Source organism: Hyperolius riggenbachi, chromosome 12 (assembly GCF_040937935.1).
Source record: "Hyperolius riggenbachi isolate aHypRig1 chromosome 12, aHypRig1.pri, whole genome shotgun sequence".
Taxonomy (NCBI): Eukaryota; Metazoa; Chordata; class Amphibia; order Anura; family Hyperoliidae; genus Hyperolius; species Hyperolius riggenbachi.
In genome coordinates, this window is record NC_090657.1 from 29,100,130 (window position 1) to 29,119,838 (window position 19,709).

At 46.4% G+C, this 19,709-nt stretch overlaps 1 protein-coding gene across 1 annotated transcript in view; it reads left to right on the forward strand.

Moving 5' to 3' along the window:
• The first annotated feature begins 8,463 nt into the window (after positions 1-8,463).
• The window catches only part of LOC137541307 (retinol dehydrogenase 8-like), a 44,347-nt gene continuing 33,101 nt past the window's right edge, over positions 8,464-19,709 (forward strand). Inside the window, exon 1 of the mRNA XM_068262550.1 lies at positions 8,464-8,708. Coding sequence (XP_068118651.1) covers positions 8,612-8,708 — 97 coding nt within the window. The 5' untranslated portion in view covers positions 8,464-8,611. The remainder of the gene's footprint in view (positions 8,709-19,709) is intronic.

A 19,709-nucleotide genomic window follows, 5' to 3' on the forward strand; every position in this document is an offset into this window, starting at 1 on the left:
ACAGTATTAGTACAAGGTAATGCTTAGTCAGTCACTGGATGGGAGCATGGAGATTAGGCAAGTTAGGTTCACTGAGATCCATAGCATGGGTGCACAGTAATGGAGGTGCATGATCAGGTAGGACACAAAAGGAGGACCCTGCCAAAAGGCTTACAATCTAGAGGGAGAGGTAGGGACATGAGAGGTAGGGGACCAGAGTTCAGCTGTGGGTTTAGAACACTTGTGAGGGGTAGTAGGCCAGAGTGAAAAGGTGAGTTCTGAGGGCCTTCTTGAAGATGTTGGAGGGGGCTGCCATAATGGGTGGAGGTAGGGAGTTCCAGAGTGTTGGAGCAGCTCTTGAGAAGTCCTGGAGGCGTGCATGGGACTGGGTGATGTGGGGGTCGGTTAGGCGAAGTTCATTGGAAGAGCGGAGTGAAGCGGCTAGGTTTGTACCTGTGAGTAAGATCGGAAATGTAGGTTGGACAGGTTTTGTGGACAGATTTGTAGGTCAGACACAGCATCTTGAATCTGATTCTGGACTGGATAGGAAGCCAGTGGAGGGATTAAAGGAGAGGGATCCGCCGTGGTGGAGCGATGGGAGCAGTGGAAAATTCTGGCTGCCGCATTCATGATGGACTGCAGTGGGGCTGTTCGGGTCATAGGAAGAGCAGACAGCAGGGCATTGCAGTAGTCAAGGCGGGAAATTATGAGGGCATGGATGAGGAGTTTGGTGATGGCAGAGGTCAGGAAAGGACGAATCTTACAGATGTTACAAAGGTGGAAGTTGCAGGACTTTGTGAAGTTTTGGATGTGGGGAGTGAAGGAGAGTGTGGAGTCCAGGGTGATACCCAGACAGCGGGCTTGAGAGGTAGGACGAATGGTAGTGTGGTTAACAGTGACCTGCACATCTGGGAGGTTTAGGGATGGCCGGGGGGGGAAGATCATAAATTCAGTTTTGTCTAGATTTAGTTTCAGGAACCTAGCGGACATCCAGGAGGAGATGGCTGATAGGCAGGAGGAGACCTTGTCCATGGTAGTGGTGGATAGGTCAGGGGTGTGGAGGTAGTGTCAAAGGGCCCCTGGTGGCCAGACCGCAAATTGCCTTCCAATCGGTTTCAGCACACAGACCATGCAAGCTGTGGTCGCGATCAGTGGGCAGAAACCGACAGAATTTGGGCAGCAGCCCGACCAGAAGGGAGCCTGTGAGGTATGGTAATTACAACTTACACACTATTTCAGGGTATAACTGCCACCACTTCTGCTTTCCTGGGCCAGAAGCACACACTGACTAGCTATTTCTAGACCTGCAAATAAAACGGTTAAACACACTTTATTCTGTCTAGCTAGAAACGAAAGTAGTGTCTCCTCAGAAGTCTGGGTTCAGTTTCTGTGTATAGCTGAATAATAGGGTAGCTGAATAAACAAAGGATGTTTGAACGTTGTTTATTAAATATGCAATATGAATAATATATACAGAAAATTATTAAAATCAACAATTGAGACATGAGATAACACAGTATGAAAATAAAAGGGAGAAAACACTGATACTTAAAGTTCATGGAGAGATGTCCTTCTGGGAAAATCTGAGCACATGGAAAATGTGCTTTGTTTCAGTCCAGGAGCAAAGTTCAGACAAGATGGCCACCACTTGTTCCTCAAAGTGACAGCAGCTCTCATGAAGGTGGAAAATGGAAGAATGAGGTCCGCCTGCTGGCCAGGTGCTTTTGATGAAGCTGGTTTGGGGGCGTGGCAACGTCTGTGCCCTCTGAATTACCCACCAATGACAGTTCATTCCCTCTGAGAGATTTTAGGTTTAAACTTCTAAAATGCCGTAACTCATAAACGATACATGTCATATTTAGGTGGATAACAGATTCATACTTGTCGGAAAATACAGATTAATATGATATCAGACGTGACTTGGGTAGCTGCTCAGGTTCCTGAGAAGATTCATACCACAATAACTGGACGAGATATTGCCATGAATGTTATATCAGCGCGTTGTGCAGACTTTAACGAATAAGACTATATGAATTTTATAGCCGTGCGAAATACGGTATCCATATAATAATAAGAAACCGTAACCCACATGCATTCATATCTGTCCTTATCGGTGCCATGAAGTCTGTGGGAAAGCAGGTTTTGAATAGGTCTCCTGCTGTGAGGGAAGCCTTTCTCTGAATAGAGTCCCCATCTGGTGACTAAGGACATCTCCCTGAGGTAATTAAAAGTAAACATTCTCCTTGGCACAAGCCTTGTCCAAGCTAATTAACAAATCAAAAGACATCCTGCACCTAAGTATTGCTATCTCTCTGCTGAGAAAAGAGAGCCCAGATTGACTTCAGATTCTCCTACACAACCAATCTAGATTCTATCGATCTTAATCGCAATCGATGCAGAGAATCTATTGTGATCATGGCCGGATTTGTGGAAAGGCCCCCAAGGCCGGTTCCTAGGGCGCCTGTTTGCAATAGGGCGACTGTAGGTTAAGAGCCATATACACCATTCCGCCCTGATAGTGATCTATAGGTGGGCTTGATCAATCTGCAGCCGCCTGCTTCGCCGTGCACACTGTAGCCTGTGCGTATGTGCAGGCAGGCAGTGCAGCGGGCAGCTAAACAGGAGCTGGCCAATAGCGGAACAGAGAGGGAGCTGTTAGGACCAGCAGGCAGCGGCCGCACGCTCAATTCAGCCTAGCCTGCTGTAACAGCCCTTCTGTGCAAACTTCTCCCGATCAGAAAGTTTCTGAAGCCACCTGAGCGGCTAACACGAGCAGTAAAGAAAGGAATCCCTCTGAGTGCTGGTCTGCTGCTGATCGTAAACCTTCCCCTCTCCACAAGGTACACAGTGACAGCCTGTAAAAATCTGCAGCCTCCGTAAGTTGTGCTGCAGATCTCTCCCGTCTCTAGTTTGCTTTTTAGCACAGCAGCCTGTCTTTATCAGCCAATATTGTGATGGGGTCAGAGGTCTGGTAGCTGCTGAGACAATCTGATGGGGCTGACACTGATCGAGGCAGCATGGGGGAAAGAGAGACCTCAGCTGTTGGCAAGATAAAGAGGCTGACACTCTTACACACACACTCTCTGTCTTTTACACACATACACTCTCTCTCACTCACTCTCTTACTCACTCACTCTCTCACACACACTCACTCTCTCTCACACACACTCACTCTCTCACACACACACTTACTCTCACACACACACTTACTCTCTCACACACACTCACTCTCTCTCACACACACTCACTCTCTCTCACACACACTCACTCTCTCTCACACACACTCACTCTCTCTCACACACACTCACTCTCTCTCACACACACTCACTCTCTCTCACACACACTCACTCTCTCTCTCACACACTCACTCTCTCTCTCTTACACACACACACACACTTTCTCACTCACTCACACCCTCTCTCTCTTTCTTATGCACGCACTCACCCTCTCTCTCTTTCTTACGCACGCACTCACCCTCTCTCTTACGCACGCACTCACCCTCTCTCTCTTTCTTACGCACACACTCACCCTCTCTCTCTTTCTTACGCACACACTCACCCTCTCTCTCTTTCTTACGCACGCACTCACCCTCTCTCTCTTTTTACGCACGCACTCACCCTCTCTCTCTTTCTTACGCACGCACTCACTCACTCACACCTCTCCCCCCACCCTCCCAAAGCAATCATGGAGCAAATAAAAATACATTATTTATAGATACCTCATTAGTGGGATACCACTGGTTAGTACTGAGATTTCCTGCATCTTTTTACACCCCACCATTACAGCACACAGTCCCTCTCTGGACGAATTAGCTTCGTTGGTGTGTAAGTGCGACCCTGCCCAAGCATTTTCCATAGTGAGCATACGCTATTAAGGACCATGCATGCTTGGTAAACGGGCTTTCATCCTACTGGGCATGCAGGGACCTTACTTGTGCATGCCCAATATTGACACCCTCATCCATGGCAACACTTATCATAACATTTTACCATGGGGAATTTTAATTCCTAATTCACTTTTTGGAGAATACATTCTCCCACAGTAAAACAGAATGCCCCTGAGATGCTGTGGACGTAACATTCTAATGTGGGCAGTATGGTGACTGAGTGGTTACCACTCTCACCTTGCAGCACCAGGTTCATAGCTCAAATACAAGCCAGGGCACTATTTGCATGGGGTTTGTACATTCTCCCCTTGTCTGTGTGGGTTTCCTTTGGGCATTCTGGTTTCCCTATACATTCCAAAAGCATATAGATAACTTGTTTTCCCCTTAACAAATTGGCCCTAGACTACAACTGTGTGCTTCTCTGTGGAAAATATGCTATATAAATACTAAATTGTAATAATGCTTTCCACAGGAGCACTAGAGGAAGTGGCACCCTTTAGTATTTGCTATGCTGGCCGGACAGCAGCACAGCACTTTTTACTTTCCACTCTGCATAATGTGGCAGTTACTAACATGCAATATGGGTTGCATGTGTGTGAGGGACAGAGATGGCTGCATTAGATCTTATACTCTGGAGTAGCTAGGGGCTGTGCTGCTGTATAGGCAGTGTAGCTTATAGTAGAGGGTACCACTTCCACTAGTGCTTCCGTGGGAGGTATGGAAATCATTGGAATGATCCAACTTTACTTGTGCAGCCTCCCTGGGGGCATTAAATTTAATTCTGAAAATTACTGGTTTTATTGTGGGGAGAATGTTTGGAGTAAGTAGTTGGTAAAGATTTTATTTTTATTGGGGGGGGGGAGGGGGGCGGTTGATGACATTGGGCCTTGGGCGGAGAATACTACAAATCCGGCCCTGATTGTGATCCCATGTTCTGCACGGGCGGTTCAAGGACGCGGCTGCGGCCATGCAACTGTCCATCACCGGTAGATCTGGGTGTCATCTGCATACAGATGATGGTTAAAACCCATGGAGGAGAGAAGGAAGCACACCTAACATTGCTTTACATTGCTGTGTGTTGGCTACATTCACAGTGAACTTTGTGTAGCGTTCTCTATCGATAACAACCACCTCATCCGATAATTGGGTGTGTATACAGCAGCCGCCGACCCCCATTGCGAGCAATCCGGTCAGTGGATCTACTCAACCCTAGCGTTGGTGATGTCACGTATGCGCCGCTTGCCCCCACATAGCAACACAGTGTGCTTTCTGCTACACAGCTGACGTGTGTGTGCAGCCCAGCGGTCCAGTGATGTCACCCAAGTGGCTCAGGTCCTGATCTATGACGGAGGACATTCGTCAAAGGTGTGTGCGCAACTAAGTAGTGAATGGCTGGAGAATTCAACCAATTATTGCTGAACAAGCTTAACTACCTCAAGACCACGTAATGCCAGTGGGCGTGACCGCGGCTGCAGCCCCAGGACCGCCTAACGCCAATTGGAGTCAAGTCCTGGGGCCGGCTACTGCAGGAGATTGCGCGCAGGCTGCGGGCCCATCTCCTGCTTGGTAGGCGGAGCTCCGCTCTGCCTTCAGTCTCCCAGCGGCAATCGCCGCTCGGAGACTGTTAGACGGCGAAACAACCGTCTTTTAACATGGTAAAGCACTGCGATCTACAGCAGAGCTGTACTGGGGACAGGCGTGTGACACGGCACAAGAGAGCGATCGGCAGTGATAGGCTGGCCGGAGGAGGGAGGGAGGGTGGGAAAAATAAAAGAAAAAATACCTTTTATTTATAAAAAAAAAAGAAAAGAAAATATTTGTAACAAAAACAAACCTCTGAGGGGCGATCAGACACCACCTACAGAAAGCTCTGTTACTCAATTGTGTGCTGTTTTTTGCGGCCCTGCAGCTTGGCCTTGATGCTGCTGTGGCCCATTTTAGTAAAAATTGGGGGGTTTAGCACTGTGGTCCTCAAGTGGTTAAAGCGGAATATAACCCTGCATTTCAACTTTGCTCTAAAACATTATTTACAGTATATTATATGCAACCAGTATTTTTTTTTTACTAGACCAGCATTGGAAGGGTTACACAGGGCTTTAAAGTTCCTTTAGATTTCTGCAGACGCATCCGAAGCTGAAATAGATACTGTGACGAATCAACGTTTATTCGTCCTAAAAAAGTAGTTAGAGCCTTATAAAATATTCCCTGTCGCCACTATTAAAAGTGACAGCAGAGGGAAAGGCTTGGTTTATAAGAAGATCAGGGGAGCCAGGGGTTAACAGTTCCTCTCCCTGGTCAAATGCTAACAAACCCTGGCTCTTTGGTAGCTTCTAATTACAGCTTTTCTCACCTCCGTGTGAAAGTGTTTCTCCAGCATCCCTGGAAAGGTTATAGCTCATCCATCAGAGATTAGATGGACAGAAGCTAATAAACCGCTCCTTCCTCCAGACTGCTAGGAACCGATCACAGCAGGGGGTTCTCTCAGGATTACCTCAGCTGCAGGATCAAGGAGATTCCATCTCCCAGCTGACCTTTCTGTGATCTCACAAAAATGAAATCCATCTTTTGCCATAAAGATGGCTTTCCAAATAGGCAACGGCCTTAAGAACCCGCTTATTCTGAAATTCGGAACCCACCACACGATTGGATGTTTCTGAATTCCAGGTAAGCCCTGCCAAAGCAGAGATATGCATTTTGGGGTCACCGTTCACTCTAAACCCCCCAAGTTTGGTATCAACGTTCTTGATAAATTCTGACAAACCTAAAAATGTTATTAGATTTAACCTAACTTGTACGGTTTGCAGATGAGCACACTTATCATGATTCAGGTAAATTTTTGTCTCTATGAGAGGGGCAGAGATCTCCTATTCCAAAGAGGTGTGTGATCCACGCCCCCTAACCCCTCCTTGCTGGAGTGGGGGCCATAACCAGACAGAGCTCAGAAAGCTCTGAGTCCTTTACCTTCAATCTGATGCCTAGTAACATCCTGGCAGCCCGCAAGGACACGGGCCAAAACCTCCATCTTTGAACTTTCTAACAAAGGCCTGTTGGCCGCATGGCAACCGCCATTTTGGGACTTTCGCCAAAGACTTGCGATTGCCGCATGGACTACCAATAACGGTATTTGAACTGTATATATTCAGACATTCTGTTTCTTTTCTTCCCTTCTCTCTGTCAATCAATCTGTTCTAAAATAAGCTGTGTGTATGTAGTTTAGAAATAAACTAACGATTTTATCGTTCAGTCTTGTGCCTGTTCTGGTCATCTGATTGCTGCTATAACGAATCTGCCCTCTGAAGAGTCAGTCATACTACCGCATTGTTTTATGATTTGCTTATAAATTGTTGATTTGCTAGCTAGGTTGTAAATAACAGTTTCTTCCTTCTAGGATTAGCTAGTACCAGATTTCCTGTGCGAAATCGATAACTTTGTTTCTCGATTATAAATACAATTCGAGATTGCATCATATAGGGACCCAGTAACCTTTCTTTAACGTCACATTGCTCACAGTCTTTAAGCCGTCGGAAGTGATTATTCCCCGAACGGTGACTTGAGCGTGTTGAACGTGATTGGGCTGGCTACCGTATTATGATAGCGTTGGAGACTGTCCGCTCCATACAACCGGACAGTGGTGGCAGTGTATTTACCAGATTTCCAGCGCGAAATCGATATTTTTAGTTTACAGATTGTATATACAATCAAAATTGTACATGTATGGGCACCTCCAACCAATCTTAACCGTTTACTACGCACACAGTGAATTTGCCTCCAGCAGTCTCTAGTGCATGAGACCTGTATGGCAACAGTGGCCTAGTAATACGGGATTGGTGAGTGATTGTCCCATTACATATTGTCGGCAGCTGCGCGACCAATCTTTGTCAGTCTGTTCACCGTACTTCCTGCGTATGCTAACGGGAGCAGATTAGACGGGATTGGCACGCTCTGTCGCCCTTTTCTTCTTACCTCTGACGATCCAGCAACCGGTCTCGTTGTCCGTCTGCGCCCGTACTTCCTGCGTACGCTAACGGGAGCAGCTCTCGACGGGATCGCGGGGCTGGATTGTCACAGATACATTTTGTTTACATAATGTATCTAAGTGTTGAATGTGACTCTCTCTCTCTCTCTGACTGAGAAGGAGCTTGAAGGACAGCCAAAGAGTGTGTAACTGTTTATCAATAGATACATGTAACTCAATAGAATGTATCTATCTGAACTTCTGCATATCTCTCCAGGACCTTTAAACCTCTGTGTTTAACCCTTCCAATGCTGGTCTAGTAAAAAAAAAATGCTTTTTTTTTTTTAGAGCATAGTTGAAATGCAGGGTTATATTCCGCTTTAACTGACCACTAAAAGCTTACAAGTACTTTTTTTTTTTTAGAATGTCGCCTGGGGTCAGAGGATGACACTGTAGCCATTATTTTCTCTGCAGGAGGAACTGCGTACAACGGAACTGAGTGACAGTTCTTAATGGCTTCTCTCTCCGTGATTTGTCATTGTCCTACTTGGCTCTGTGCACCCGACAAGATAATCTTGTAATCTCTCTCGTCTGATGAGCAGCAAGTTAAGGCTATTAAATGGTCCAATTAGGATTCAGCATTGTTCTTTAAAGTAGACAAGTTTTGGGAGCTGTGCAGTGAAGCTGAGATCAGCCCTCTATGTGAGTCAGCAGGACCTCCAGCCTTTACCCCTAGAGAGCAGCATAGAGGGTCTGTTGTGGGTAAGCCCCAGGAACTCGGGGCCCCTGAGATGGAGCCACGCACAGTGCTTATAACGGGATGCTCATCAGGGATTGGCCTAGCTTTGGCTGTGAAGCTGGCCAAAGATGAACAGCAGAGATTTAAAGGTGAGTGTGGCATCTCCACCAGTATATGCCTGCTTACCAGGTGGGCTGTGGACATAATTGACTCAAAGCAGCAGTTAGCATCACCCCGTGTAAATGGTTGAGTTCGAAAGCTGAAAACACAAGCCTACCATTCTTATGGTATGATAATCGGGCAGAGGTGCCATTGCTACAAATATAATTAAGGTATGCCTTTGCAGAATCAGATCATCCTCAAGGCAACTTAGGCAGTTGCCTAGGGCCTGGAGAGAGACTAAGGGCCTGGTTGATGGTTGCTCCCACCAAATCTTACTATAAAAGAGAGATCGCCATGAAGGGTGGGTTCCGAAATGTACTTACTTAGGACCTCATTTGACCTTCATTAGTCTCTGTGCCTGTGTGTTGGCAGTGTAGCTTCCCTACTCCTTTCTCGCTCTCCCATAGACATTAACATGAATGCTTGGCTGAATTTTTTTATGTTACTATTTGTATCTAATGTTTAAAGGGGAACTGAAGAGAGAGGTATATGGAGGCTGTCATGTTTATTTCCTTTTAGACAATACCAGTTGCCTGGCAGCCCTGCTGATCCTCTGCCTCTAATACTATTAGCCATAGCCCCTGAACAAGCATGCAGCAGATCAGGTGTTTCAGTGGTTCAGACTTATAAGTCAGATCTGACAAGACTAGCTGCATGCTTGTTTCTGGTTTTAATCAGATACTACTGCAGAGAAATAGACCAGCAGGGCTGCCAGGCAACTGGTATTGATTAAAAGGAAATAAACATGACAGCCTCCATATACCTCTCTCTTCAGTTCCCCTTTAACTACTTTGCTTCCAGACCTTGCTTCCCCCTTATGGACCAGAGCAGTTTTGACATTTTAGCATAGTCCCTTTATGAATCAGCAAAAGCGTTATCCCTACTTATGACACCTAAATGAAATCTATATTGGTTCTTTTTCAAGACTAACTAGGCTTTCATTGTATGGCATTTTTCCCTCAATTTTGTTTTCTATGCAGTTTGTTAGGAAAAAGAGGGAAAAAAGTAGAAAAAACACATGATCAATTTTACCAATTCCAGTTTAAAAATAAAAAGCACTACTGTAGATAAAAAAAAAACAATTTTGTTTGGCTATTTCTACTGTTTACCACAAAACTTAAATTTTGTTACTGTCACAATTTATGGTGAAGATATTTGATTCTGAAATAATGCTAAATTGTGTATTTTTCAATACGAAATGAGAAAATAAAAGTATTTTTAATGGTAAAAATCAATCATAGTGGCTCAGGGAACATATATTCCCTTTTCACCGATTAGTGCTGCAGCAGACAGTGCCAGAAATGTGTACAGGAGCAAGCCCAATCCTGCACAGCTGTGTTTCAGCTGCACGACTTCTATCTACGTCCTAATGGCTTAGATGAAGTCAGAGAGGACGTAGATATACTGGAAAAAGTGGTTAAAGTCAGGGGCGTAGCAATAGGGGGTGCAGAGGTAGCGACCGCATCGGGGCCCTTGGGCCAGAGGGGCCCTGAAGGGCCCTCCCTCAACTACAGTACTAGCTCTGTATTGGCCCTGTGCTCATAATAATCACTTCTATAGATACTTTGAATAGTAATAATCATTAACACACTGTTCCCCATCCCCCTCTTGCACCCCTGACACTGTAGTTGCCATTGGCAGGTTTTGGTGCGCCGTATCAATTGTTATGTATTGAGTGCTTAGGGGGGCCCCATAGTAAAACTTGCATCGGGGCCCTCAGCTCCTTAGCTACGCCACTGGTTAAAGTCCTCTGACAGCAGGCAGACTAGGACTACCTATTTAACTACCACTGTAGCACTTTTGATCTCAACTAGAGGTGTGCATTCAGGGCACAAACTCTCCATCCTGCTTTGTTCATTTTGGATGCATACTAATCCCTGCGGATGGGGTAAGACAATGCAAATAGCGATGGGTGACAATAGGTGTAGATTGTGTTCTTCTACCTTTAGCCAGAGCTGGTTGCAGCGGTGCGGGGGCCTTGGGGCAAAAGTAACCTGGGGTAACCCTGCCTTCCCCTTTCCCCCCCCAAAAAAATCAGTCTTCCGGAGCCCCCAAACCTGCTGTCACAAGGTCCAGGGGTAAATCCCTTTAAAAGGAGAGGCTCCACTGATCAGGATATGGCTTCCACAATATCTTCAATTACGGTAACCCCAGGGGTGCCTCTAGCCATTTTGTCACTCCAGGCGAGAAAACATGTGGTGCCTCCCCCCCCAAACCACCCCCTCCCCCCACCGTGGCAGCCCCCATGAAAAAATAATCATAATGCGACAGCCTTTCACCAGAAAATACACATATTGCAGAAGCGTTAAATTAGAACATAATCGTATTGCAGCATCATTTCACCAGAAAATGATTGTAATGCGGCAACGTCTTACCAGAAATTACACTTATTGTGGCAGCTTTTCACCTGAAAAATACACATAAATGCAGCAGCATTTCACCAGAAAATACACAATGCGGCAGTGTTTCACCAGAAAATACACAATGCGGCAGTGTTTCACCAGAAAATACACAATGCGGTCAGCGTTTTACCAGAAAATACAATGTGACAGCGTTTCACCAGAAAATACACATAGGCAGGAATCCACTTTCCTGAGGCACAAAGTGGGACAGAAGGAGGCACAAGGGGACTGAATAAGGCAGACAAGGCGACATAGGGAGGCACAGGGGGACAGAAGGAGGCACAATGGAACAGAAGGAGGCACACGGGGACAAAAGGCACAATGGGTAAGAAAGGGAGGCACAATGGGGGACAGAATGAGACACAAAGGAGGTACAGAAGCAGGCACAGGAGGACAGAGGAGGTCCACAGAGGGGCACGGGCGGTACAGGGGGACAGAAGGAGGCACAGAAAAGGACAGTGTGAGGCAAAGGGGGGCTGAATGAGGCACACAGGGGGACAGAAGGAGGCACAAAGTGGGGTAGAAAGAGGCACAATGGACAGGAGGCACAGGAAGAAAGGAGGCACGGGGACTGAAGAAGGCACACAGGGAACAGGAGGAGGCACAAAGGGGGCAGAAGGAGGCACAAAGGGGCCAGAAGGAGGTACAAAGGGGAACAGAAGGAGCCAATAAAAAGGGTGACAGAAGAAGGCAGACGGGGGTGTAAGGAGGCACAGGGAGGCAGGAGGCAGAGGGGGACAGACAGAGCCACAGGGAGACAGAAGACACAAAGGGGCACATGAGGCATAGGGGACAGAGGAAGGGATACGGGACAGAGGTGGCACATGGGGACTGAAGAGGCACATGGAGACAGAATGAGGCACAAAGGTAAACAGGAGGCACATGAGGACAGAAGGAGGAATGGGGGCAGAGGTAGCACAGAGGGACAAAGAAAGGCACAAGGGGACATAAGGAGGCACAGAGGGACTCCAGAGGTGGCACAGGGGGACTGAAGGAGGCACATGGAGACAGGAGGCATAAAGGGAGACAGAAGGACAAACGGAGTCAGACATGGCACAAGGGACTGAAAGAGGCACAAAGAGGGGGGGGGGGGGGGGGGCAGGATGTACAAGGCAGAGAGGGACACAGTGGCAGCTGCCTGCAACTTGCGCTAAGCAGATGCATTAGAAGCAAGTAAAAGAACACCTGTGGGGTATGGCTTAATCCAGCAACATGGCGCCCCCAGGACCAATGGCACTCCAGGCAATGGCCTGTACTGCCTATGCCTAGAGGCTCCCTTGGGTAACATGCCAACTACTACTTCCACTATTTTGTGCGCAGCATTGCGTTACAGAGCCCTGTGCTTCTGCATCGGCTCGTGCAGCACTCTAGCTGGTGGAACGGCCCACCCCTGACCTGATTTCTCCCATGCACTCTGAGCGAGCCGGGTCATTGGTCTGCAATCCTTCTGAACGGAGCATAACAAGTCAGCCTAATGTGATACCTGGACATGCAAGTGCCCCACGGACTCGAACAGTGAGGGGGGAAGACTGCAAAGGGGGAGGGGGGATCGGTAGTGTGGGGGACGCGGTAATAGTCGGGGGCCCTATAGTGAAATGTTGCATTTCATTCCCTCTATAACAGCAACACAACAAAATGTTGTACCACACGTTTTGGCCAAGTTGCATCACATAGAGTGAAGCATATGGTCAATGACAAGTATGCTTCACTGTACCTGTTCACGCATGCATTTTGCGGTGCATTACCATAACACACACTGTTGTACAGAAACGCACCTTCCGCACTGTGAACGTCCCTATAGGTGGCACATTGCCATATGGCAAGCCGTGTTGCAAAGCAGCTGTTATGCCACAATGTTCCACTGTGGATGAGGCCTAAGGCAAACTGGAAATTAACACAACACTTTGCGCATTACTGTTACACCATTTAATCAATGAATTAAGGATTTTCTTGAAAGGACTGATGAAGTGATAATGTCTGGTTATTTAGAACTAGAGTTATTTATCACATACATTTTGCACATCATTTTCAGTGTGATGAGGCCCAAATGATCCCGTTAACCAGATTATATTATCAGAGGCAGATACTGAACAAGCATAAAGCACATCTTGCATGCTGCTGCACCCCTCCCAGATTTCCACCTCACAAGCCACAACCCCAACTATTCGCCCTACAGTACCTCCCAGGCCCGCTGTCTGGACTCTGACCTCTCCTTCATCCCACACATCCAAAACATCACCAGAGCCTGCAATTTCCACCTCCGTAATATCTTCAAGATCTGCCCCTTCTTAACTCCGGACACGACCAAACTGCTCATCTATACCCTCATCATCTCCAGCCTTGATTACTGTAACTCCCTCCTTTCTGGCCTCCCCTTGAAATGCACTGCCCCCCTTCAATCAGTGATGAACGCGGCTGCAAGACTCATCCATTCTTCGCACCGCTCCGCATCAACATCTCCCCTCTGTAAATCCCTACACTGGCCCCCAATCCGATTCAGGATAAGTTTCAAGATTTTATGTCGGGTGTATAAATCTGTGCACAAAACCTGCCCTACCTACATCTCGGAGCTTGTTCAGATATACACCAGGTCTCCCCCTCTGATCCTCCAACGACCTTCGCCTCACCACCCCACGCATTTCCCACTCCCATGCCTGCCTGCAGGATTTCTCAAGAGCCGTCCCCACTCTCTGGAACGCCCTTCCACCGCCCTTCAGACTATCAGACTTGCTCCCTCCTTCAACACAATCAAGCAAGCCCTCAAAACTCACCTCTTTAACCACTTGAGGACCGTGGGCTTTACCCCACCCTTAAGGACCGGACACTTTTTTTCCATTCAGACCACTGCAGCTTTCACGGTTTATTGCTCGCTCATACAACCTACCACCTAAATGAATTTTGGCTCCTTTTCTTGTCACTAATAAAGCTTTCTTTTGGTGCTATTTGATTGCTCCTGCGATTTTTACTTTTTATTATATTCATCAAAAAAGACATGAATTTTGGCCAAAAAAAAGATTTTTTTTAACTTTCTGTGCTGACATTTTTCAAATAAAGTAAAATTTCTGTATACATGCAGCGCGAAAAATGTGGACAAACATGTTTTTGATTAAAAAAAAAAAACCCATTCAGTGTATATTTATTGGTTTGGGTAAAAGTTATAGCGTTTACAAACTATGGTGCAAAAAGTGAATTTTCCCATTTTCAAGCATCTATGACTTTTTTGACCCCCTGACATGTTTCATGAGAGGCTAGAATTCCAGGATAGTATAAATACCCCCCAAATGACCCCATTTTGTAAAGAAGACCTCCCAAAGTATTCACTGAGAGGCATAGTGAGTTCATAGAAGATATTAATTTTTGTCACAAGTAAGCGGAAAATGACACTTTGTGACAAAAAAAAAAAGTTTCCATTTCTTCTAACTTGCGACAAAAAAAAAATGAAATCTGCCACGGACTCACCATGCCCCTCTCTGAATACCTTGAAGTGTCTATTTTCCAAAATGGGGTCATTTGTGGGGTGTGTTTACTGTCCGCACATTTTGGGGGGTGCTAATTTGTAAGCACCCCTGTAAAGCCTAAAGGTGCTCATTGGACTTTGGGCCCCTTAGCGCAGTTAGGCTGCAAAAAAGTGCCACACATGTGGTATTGCGGTACTCAGGAGAAGTAGTATAATGTGTTTTGGGGTGTATTTTTACACATACCGATGCTGGGTGGGAGAAATATCTCTGTAAATGACAATTTTTTTATTTTGTTTTACACACAATTGTCCATTTACAGAGATCTTTCTCCCACTCAGCATGGGTATGTGTACAAATACACCCCAAAACACATTATACTACTTCTCCTGAGTACGGCGATACCACATGTGTGGCACTTTTTTGCACCCTAACTGAGCTAAGGGGCCCAAAGTCCAATGAGTACCTTTAGGATTTCACAGGTCATTTTGAGAAATTTTGTTTCAAGACTACTCCTCACGGTTTAGGGCCCCTAAAATGCCAGGACAGTATAGGAACCCCACAAATGACCTCATTTTAGAAAGAAGACACCCCAAGGTATTCCGTTAGTAGTACGGTGAGTTCATAGAAGATTTTATTTTTTGTCACAAGTTAGTGGAAAATGACACTTTGTGAAAAAAAACAATAAAAATCAATTTCCGCTAACTTGTGACAAAAAATAAAATCTTCTATGAACTCACCGTACTACTAACAGAATACCTTGGGGTGTCTTCTTTCTAAAATGGAGTCATTTGTGGGGTTCCTATACTGTCCTGGCATTTTAGGGGCCCTAAACCGTGAGGAGTAGTCTTGAAACAAAATTTCTCAAAATGACCTGTGAAATCCTAAAGGTACTCATTGGACTTTGGACCCCTTAGCGCAGTTAGGGTGCAAAAAAGTGCCACACGTGGTATCGCCGTACTCGGGAAAAGTAGTACAATGTGTTTTGGGGTGTATTTTTACACATACCCATGCTGGGTGGGAGAAATAACTCTGTAAATGGACAATTGTGTGTAAAAAAAAAATCAAAAGATTGTCATTTACAGAGGTATTTCTCCCACCCAGCATGGGCATGTGTAAAAATACACCCCAAAACACATTATACTACTTCTCCCGAGTACGGCGATACCACATGTGTGGCACTTTTTTGCACCCTAACTGCGCTAAGGGGCCCAAAGTCCAATGAGTACCTTTAGGATTTCACAGGTCATTTTGAGACATTTGGTTTCAAGACTACTCCTCACGGTTTAGGGCCCCTAAAATGCCAGGGCAGTATAGGAACCCCACTAATTACCCCATTTTAGAAAGATGACACCCCAAGGTATTCCGTTAGGAGTATGGTGAGTTCATAGAAGTTTTTTTATTTTTTTGTCACAAGTAAAAGCGGAAATTGATTTTAATTGTTTTTTTTCACAAAGTGTCACTTTCCGCTAACTTGTGACAAAAAATAAAATCTTCTATGAACTCACCATACTCCTAACGGAATACCTTTGGGTGTCTTCTTTCTAGAATGGGGTCATTTGTGGGGTTCCTATACTGCCCTGGCATTTTAGGGGCCCTAAACCGTGAGGCGTAGTCTTGAAACCAAATGTCGCAAAATGACCTGTGAAATCCTAAAAGTACTCATTGGACTTTGGGCCCCTTAGCGTACTTGGGGTATAAAAAAGTGCCACACATGTGGTACCGCCGTACTCAGGAGAAGTAGTATAATGTGTTTTGGGGTGTATTTTTACACATGCCCATGATAAGTGGGAGAAATATCTCTGTAAATGACAATTGTTTGATTTTTTTTTTTTTTACACACAATTGTCCATTTACATAGAAATTTCTCCCACCCAGCATGGGTATGTGTAAAAATACACCACAAAACACATTATACTACTTTTCCTGAGTACGGCGGTACCACGTGTGTGACACTTTTTTGCAGCCTAGGTGCGCTAAGGGGCCCAACGTCCTATTCACAGGTCATTTTGAGGCATTTGTTTTCTAGACTACTCCTCGCGGTTTAGGGCCCCTAAAATGTCAGGGCAGTATAGGAACCCCACAAGTGACCCCATTTTAGAAAGAAGACACCCCAAGGTATTCCGTTAGGTGTATGGCGAGTTCATAGATTTTATTTTTTGTTACAAGTTAGTGAAAAATGACACTTTGTGAAAAAAACCAATAAAAATCAATTTCCGCGAACTTTTGACAAAAAATAAAATCTTCTGTGAACTCGTCATACACCTAACGGAATACCTTGGGGTGTCTTCTTTCTAAAATGGGGTCACTTGTGGGGTTCCTATACCGCCCTGGCATTTTACGGGCCCAAAACCGTGAGTAGTCTGGAAACCAAATGTCTCAAAATGACTCTTCAGGGGTATAAGCATCTGCAATTTTTGATGACAGGTGGTCTATGAGGGGGCGAATTTTTTTGGAACCGGTCATAAGCAGGGTGGCCTTTTAGATGACACGTTGTATTGGGCCTGATCTGATGGATAGGAGTGCTAGGGGGGTGACAGGAGGTGATTGATGGGTGTCTCAGGGGGTGGTTAGAGGGGAAAATTGATGCAATCAATACACTGGGGAGGTGATCGGAAGGGGGTCTAAAGGGGATCTGAGGGTTTGGCCGAGTGATCAGGAGCCGACACGGGGCAAATTAGGGCCTGATCTGATGGGTAGGTGTGCTAGGGGGTGACAGGAGGTGATTGATGGGTGTCTCAAGGTGTGATTAGAGGGGGGAATAGATGCAAGCAATGCACTGGCGAGGTGATCAGGGCTGGGGTCTGAGGGCATTCTGAGGGTGTGGGCAGGTGATTGAGTGCCCTAGGGGCAGATAGGGGTCTAATCTGATAGGTAGCAGTGACAGGGGGTGATTGATGGGTAATTAGTGGGTGTTTAGGGTACAGAACAGATGTAAACACTGCACTTGGGAGGTGATCAGATGTCGGATCTGCGGGCGATCTATTGGTGTGGGTGGGTGATCAGATTGCCCGCAAGGGGCAGGTTAGGGGCTGATTGATGGGTGGCAGTGACAGCGGGTGATGGGTGGCAGTGACAGGGGGTGATTGATGGGTGGCAGTGACAGGGGGTGATTGACAGGTGATCAGTGGGTTATTACAGGGAAGGACAGATGTAAATATTGCCCTGGCGAATTGATAAGGGGGGGTCTGAGGGCAATCTGAGCGTGTAGGTGGGTGATTGGGTGCCCGCAAGGGGCAGATTAGGGTCTGATCTGATGGGTAACAGTGACAGGTGGTGATAGGGGGGTGATTGATGGGTAATTAGTGGGTGTTTAGAGGAGAGAATAGATGTAAACACTGCGCTTGGGTGGTGATTTGATGTCGGATCTGCGGGCGATCTATTGGTGTGGGTGGGTGATCAGTTTGCCCGCAAGGGGCAGGTTAGGGGCTGATTGATGGGTGGCAGTGACAGGGGGTGATTGATGGGTGGCAGTGACAGGGGGTTATTGACAGGTGATTGACAGGTGATCAGGGGGGATAGATGCATACAGGACATGGGGGGGGGGTCTGGGGAGAATCTGAGGGGTGGGGGGTGATCAGGAGGGAGCAGGGGGCAGGGAGGGATAAAAAAAATAGTGTTGACAGATAGTGACAGGGAGTGATTGATGGGTGATTGGGTGCAAACCGGGGTCTGGGGGGTGGGCAGAGGGGGGGGGGGGGGGTCTGATGGGTGCTGTGGGCGATCTGGGACATGGGGGGGGGTGGAAATCAGTGTGCTTGGTGCAGACTAGGGTGGCTGCAGCCTGCCCTGGTGGTCCCTCGGACACTGGGACCACCAGGGCAGGAGGCAGCCTGTATAATACACTTTGTAAACATTACAAAGTGTATTATACACTTTGTATGCGGCGATCGTCGGGTTAACATCCCGCCGGCGCTTCCGTATGGCCGGCGGGATGTTGCGGCGGGTGAGCGGAGTCGAGCGGCGGCGGAGGATCGCGTCACGGATGACGCGATCGCTCCGCCCATGCCCCTACAAGGACCGCCGCCATTTGTCAATACGGCGGTCCTTGCGGGGTCCACTTCCCGGCCGCCAATTGTCAATACGGCGGTCGGGAAGTGGTTAAGATGGTCTACCCACCCCCTACCACACAGTAACACTCTACTGAATATTTCACAGCCCCACCTAGTATTTCCACCCCACCCCTTTAGATTGTAAGCCTCTGGCAGGGTCCTCCTTTCCCTAGTGTAATCTACAGGATCGTGTGCTCCTGTCCTATGACAGCCTGTACTTGTATTACTGGGCCTACCTAACCAGCCCATATCGCACGATCATGTATTTTGTACCATTTCCATTGTATAACTTTGTTCTATGTTGTATAACCTTGTTGTCTTGTCATCCTTGTATCATTGTATATATTTATTGTCCAGCGCTGCGTAATATGTTGGCGCTTTATAAATACAATAAATAATAATATTATTCATCACATCTAACTTGCTCTCATGTCTATAGACGCTACTTATAGAATGCTGCTGACACCTAGTGGTACATTTGAGAATACACCTCAAATAGAAGGATCCACCAAAAGATCTTTCATTTTTCACAGGGTTTAAGTACACCTGTTGGAGCAAAATTTTGATAGGACCCACAGCCCTAGACATTCCCTCTTTAACAGTTTTATTTTTCTGTTTACAACCTCCACTTCCATATGCAGCCACCCCTCTATCATGTCCAGCTTGCCCCTTAAAGTGGAATTGTCACCATAAAAATCAAATTTCAACAGCGACTGGTCGGAGTTTATTAAGTGATAAAGATGCTAATCCTGCATTCAAAACTTTTTCTGCTGTTATCGTTTGGAGTTATCACATACTTAAGGAGCACTGGCCCTTTAATAGTCAATGCCAAACAGTTGCATGCTGGAGGTTCTTTTTATCTATATTATATTCCTCATCTTCCATTTATTTCCCTGCCTAGCAGAAACATGATCCCCTGCCCACTTGTGTTTACAAGCAAGGCTGAGGTGATTTAGCGATTTGGAGGAGAAAAGAAAAAAGTTAAGGGCAGAAATGACAAGGGCAGAAATCAGGATTTAGCCTAAACTGTGGGCAAATGACATGGCCCCCACCAGGAACAGAATTCTCTTCATTTACGA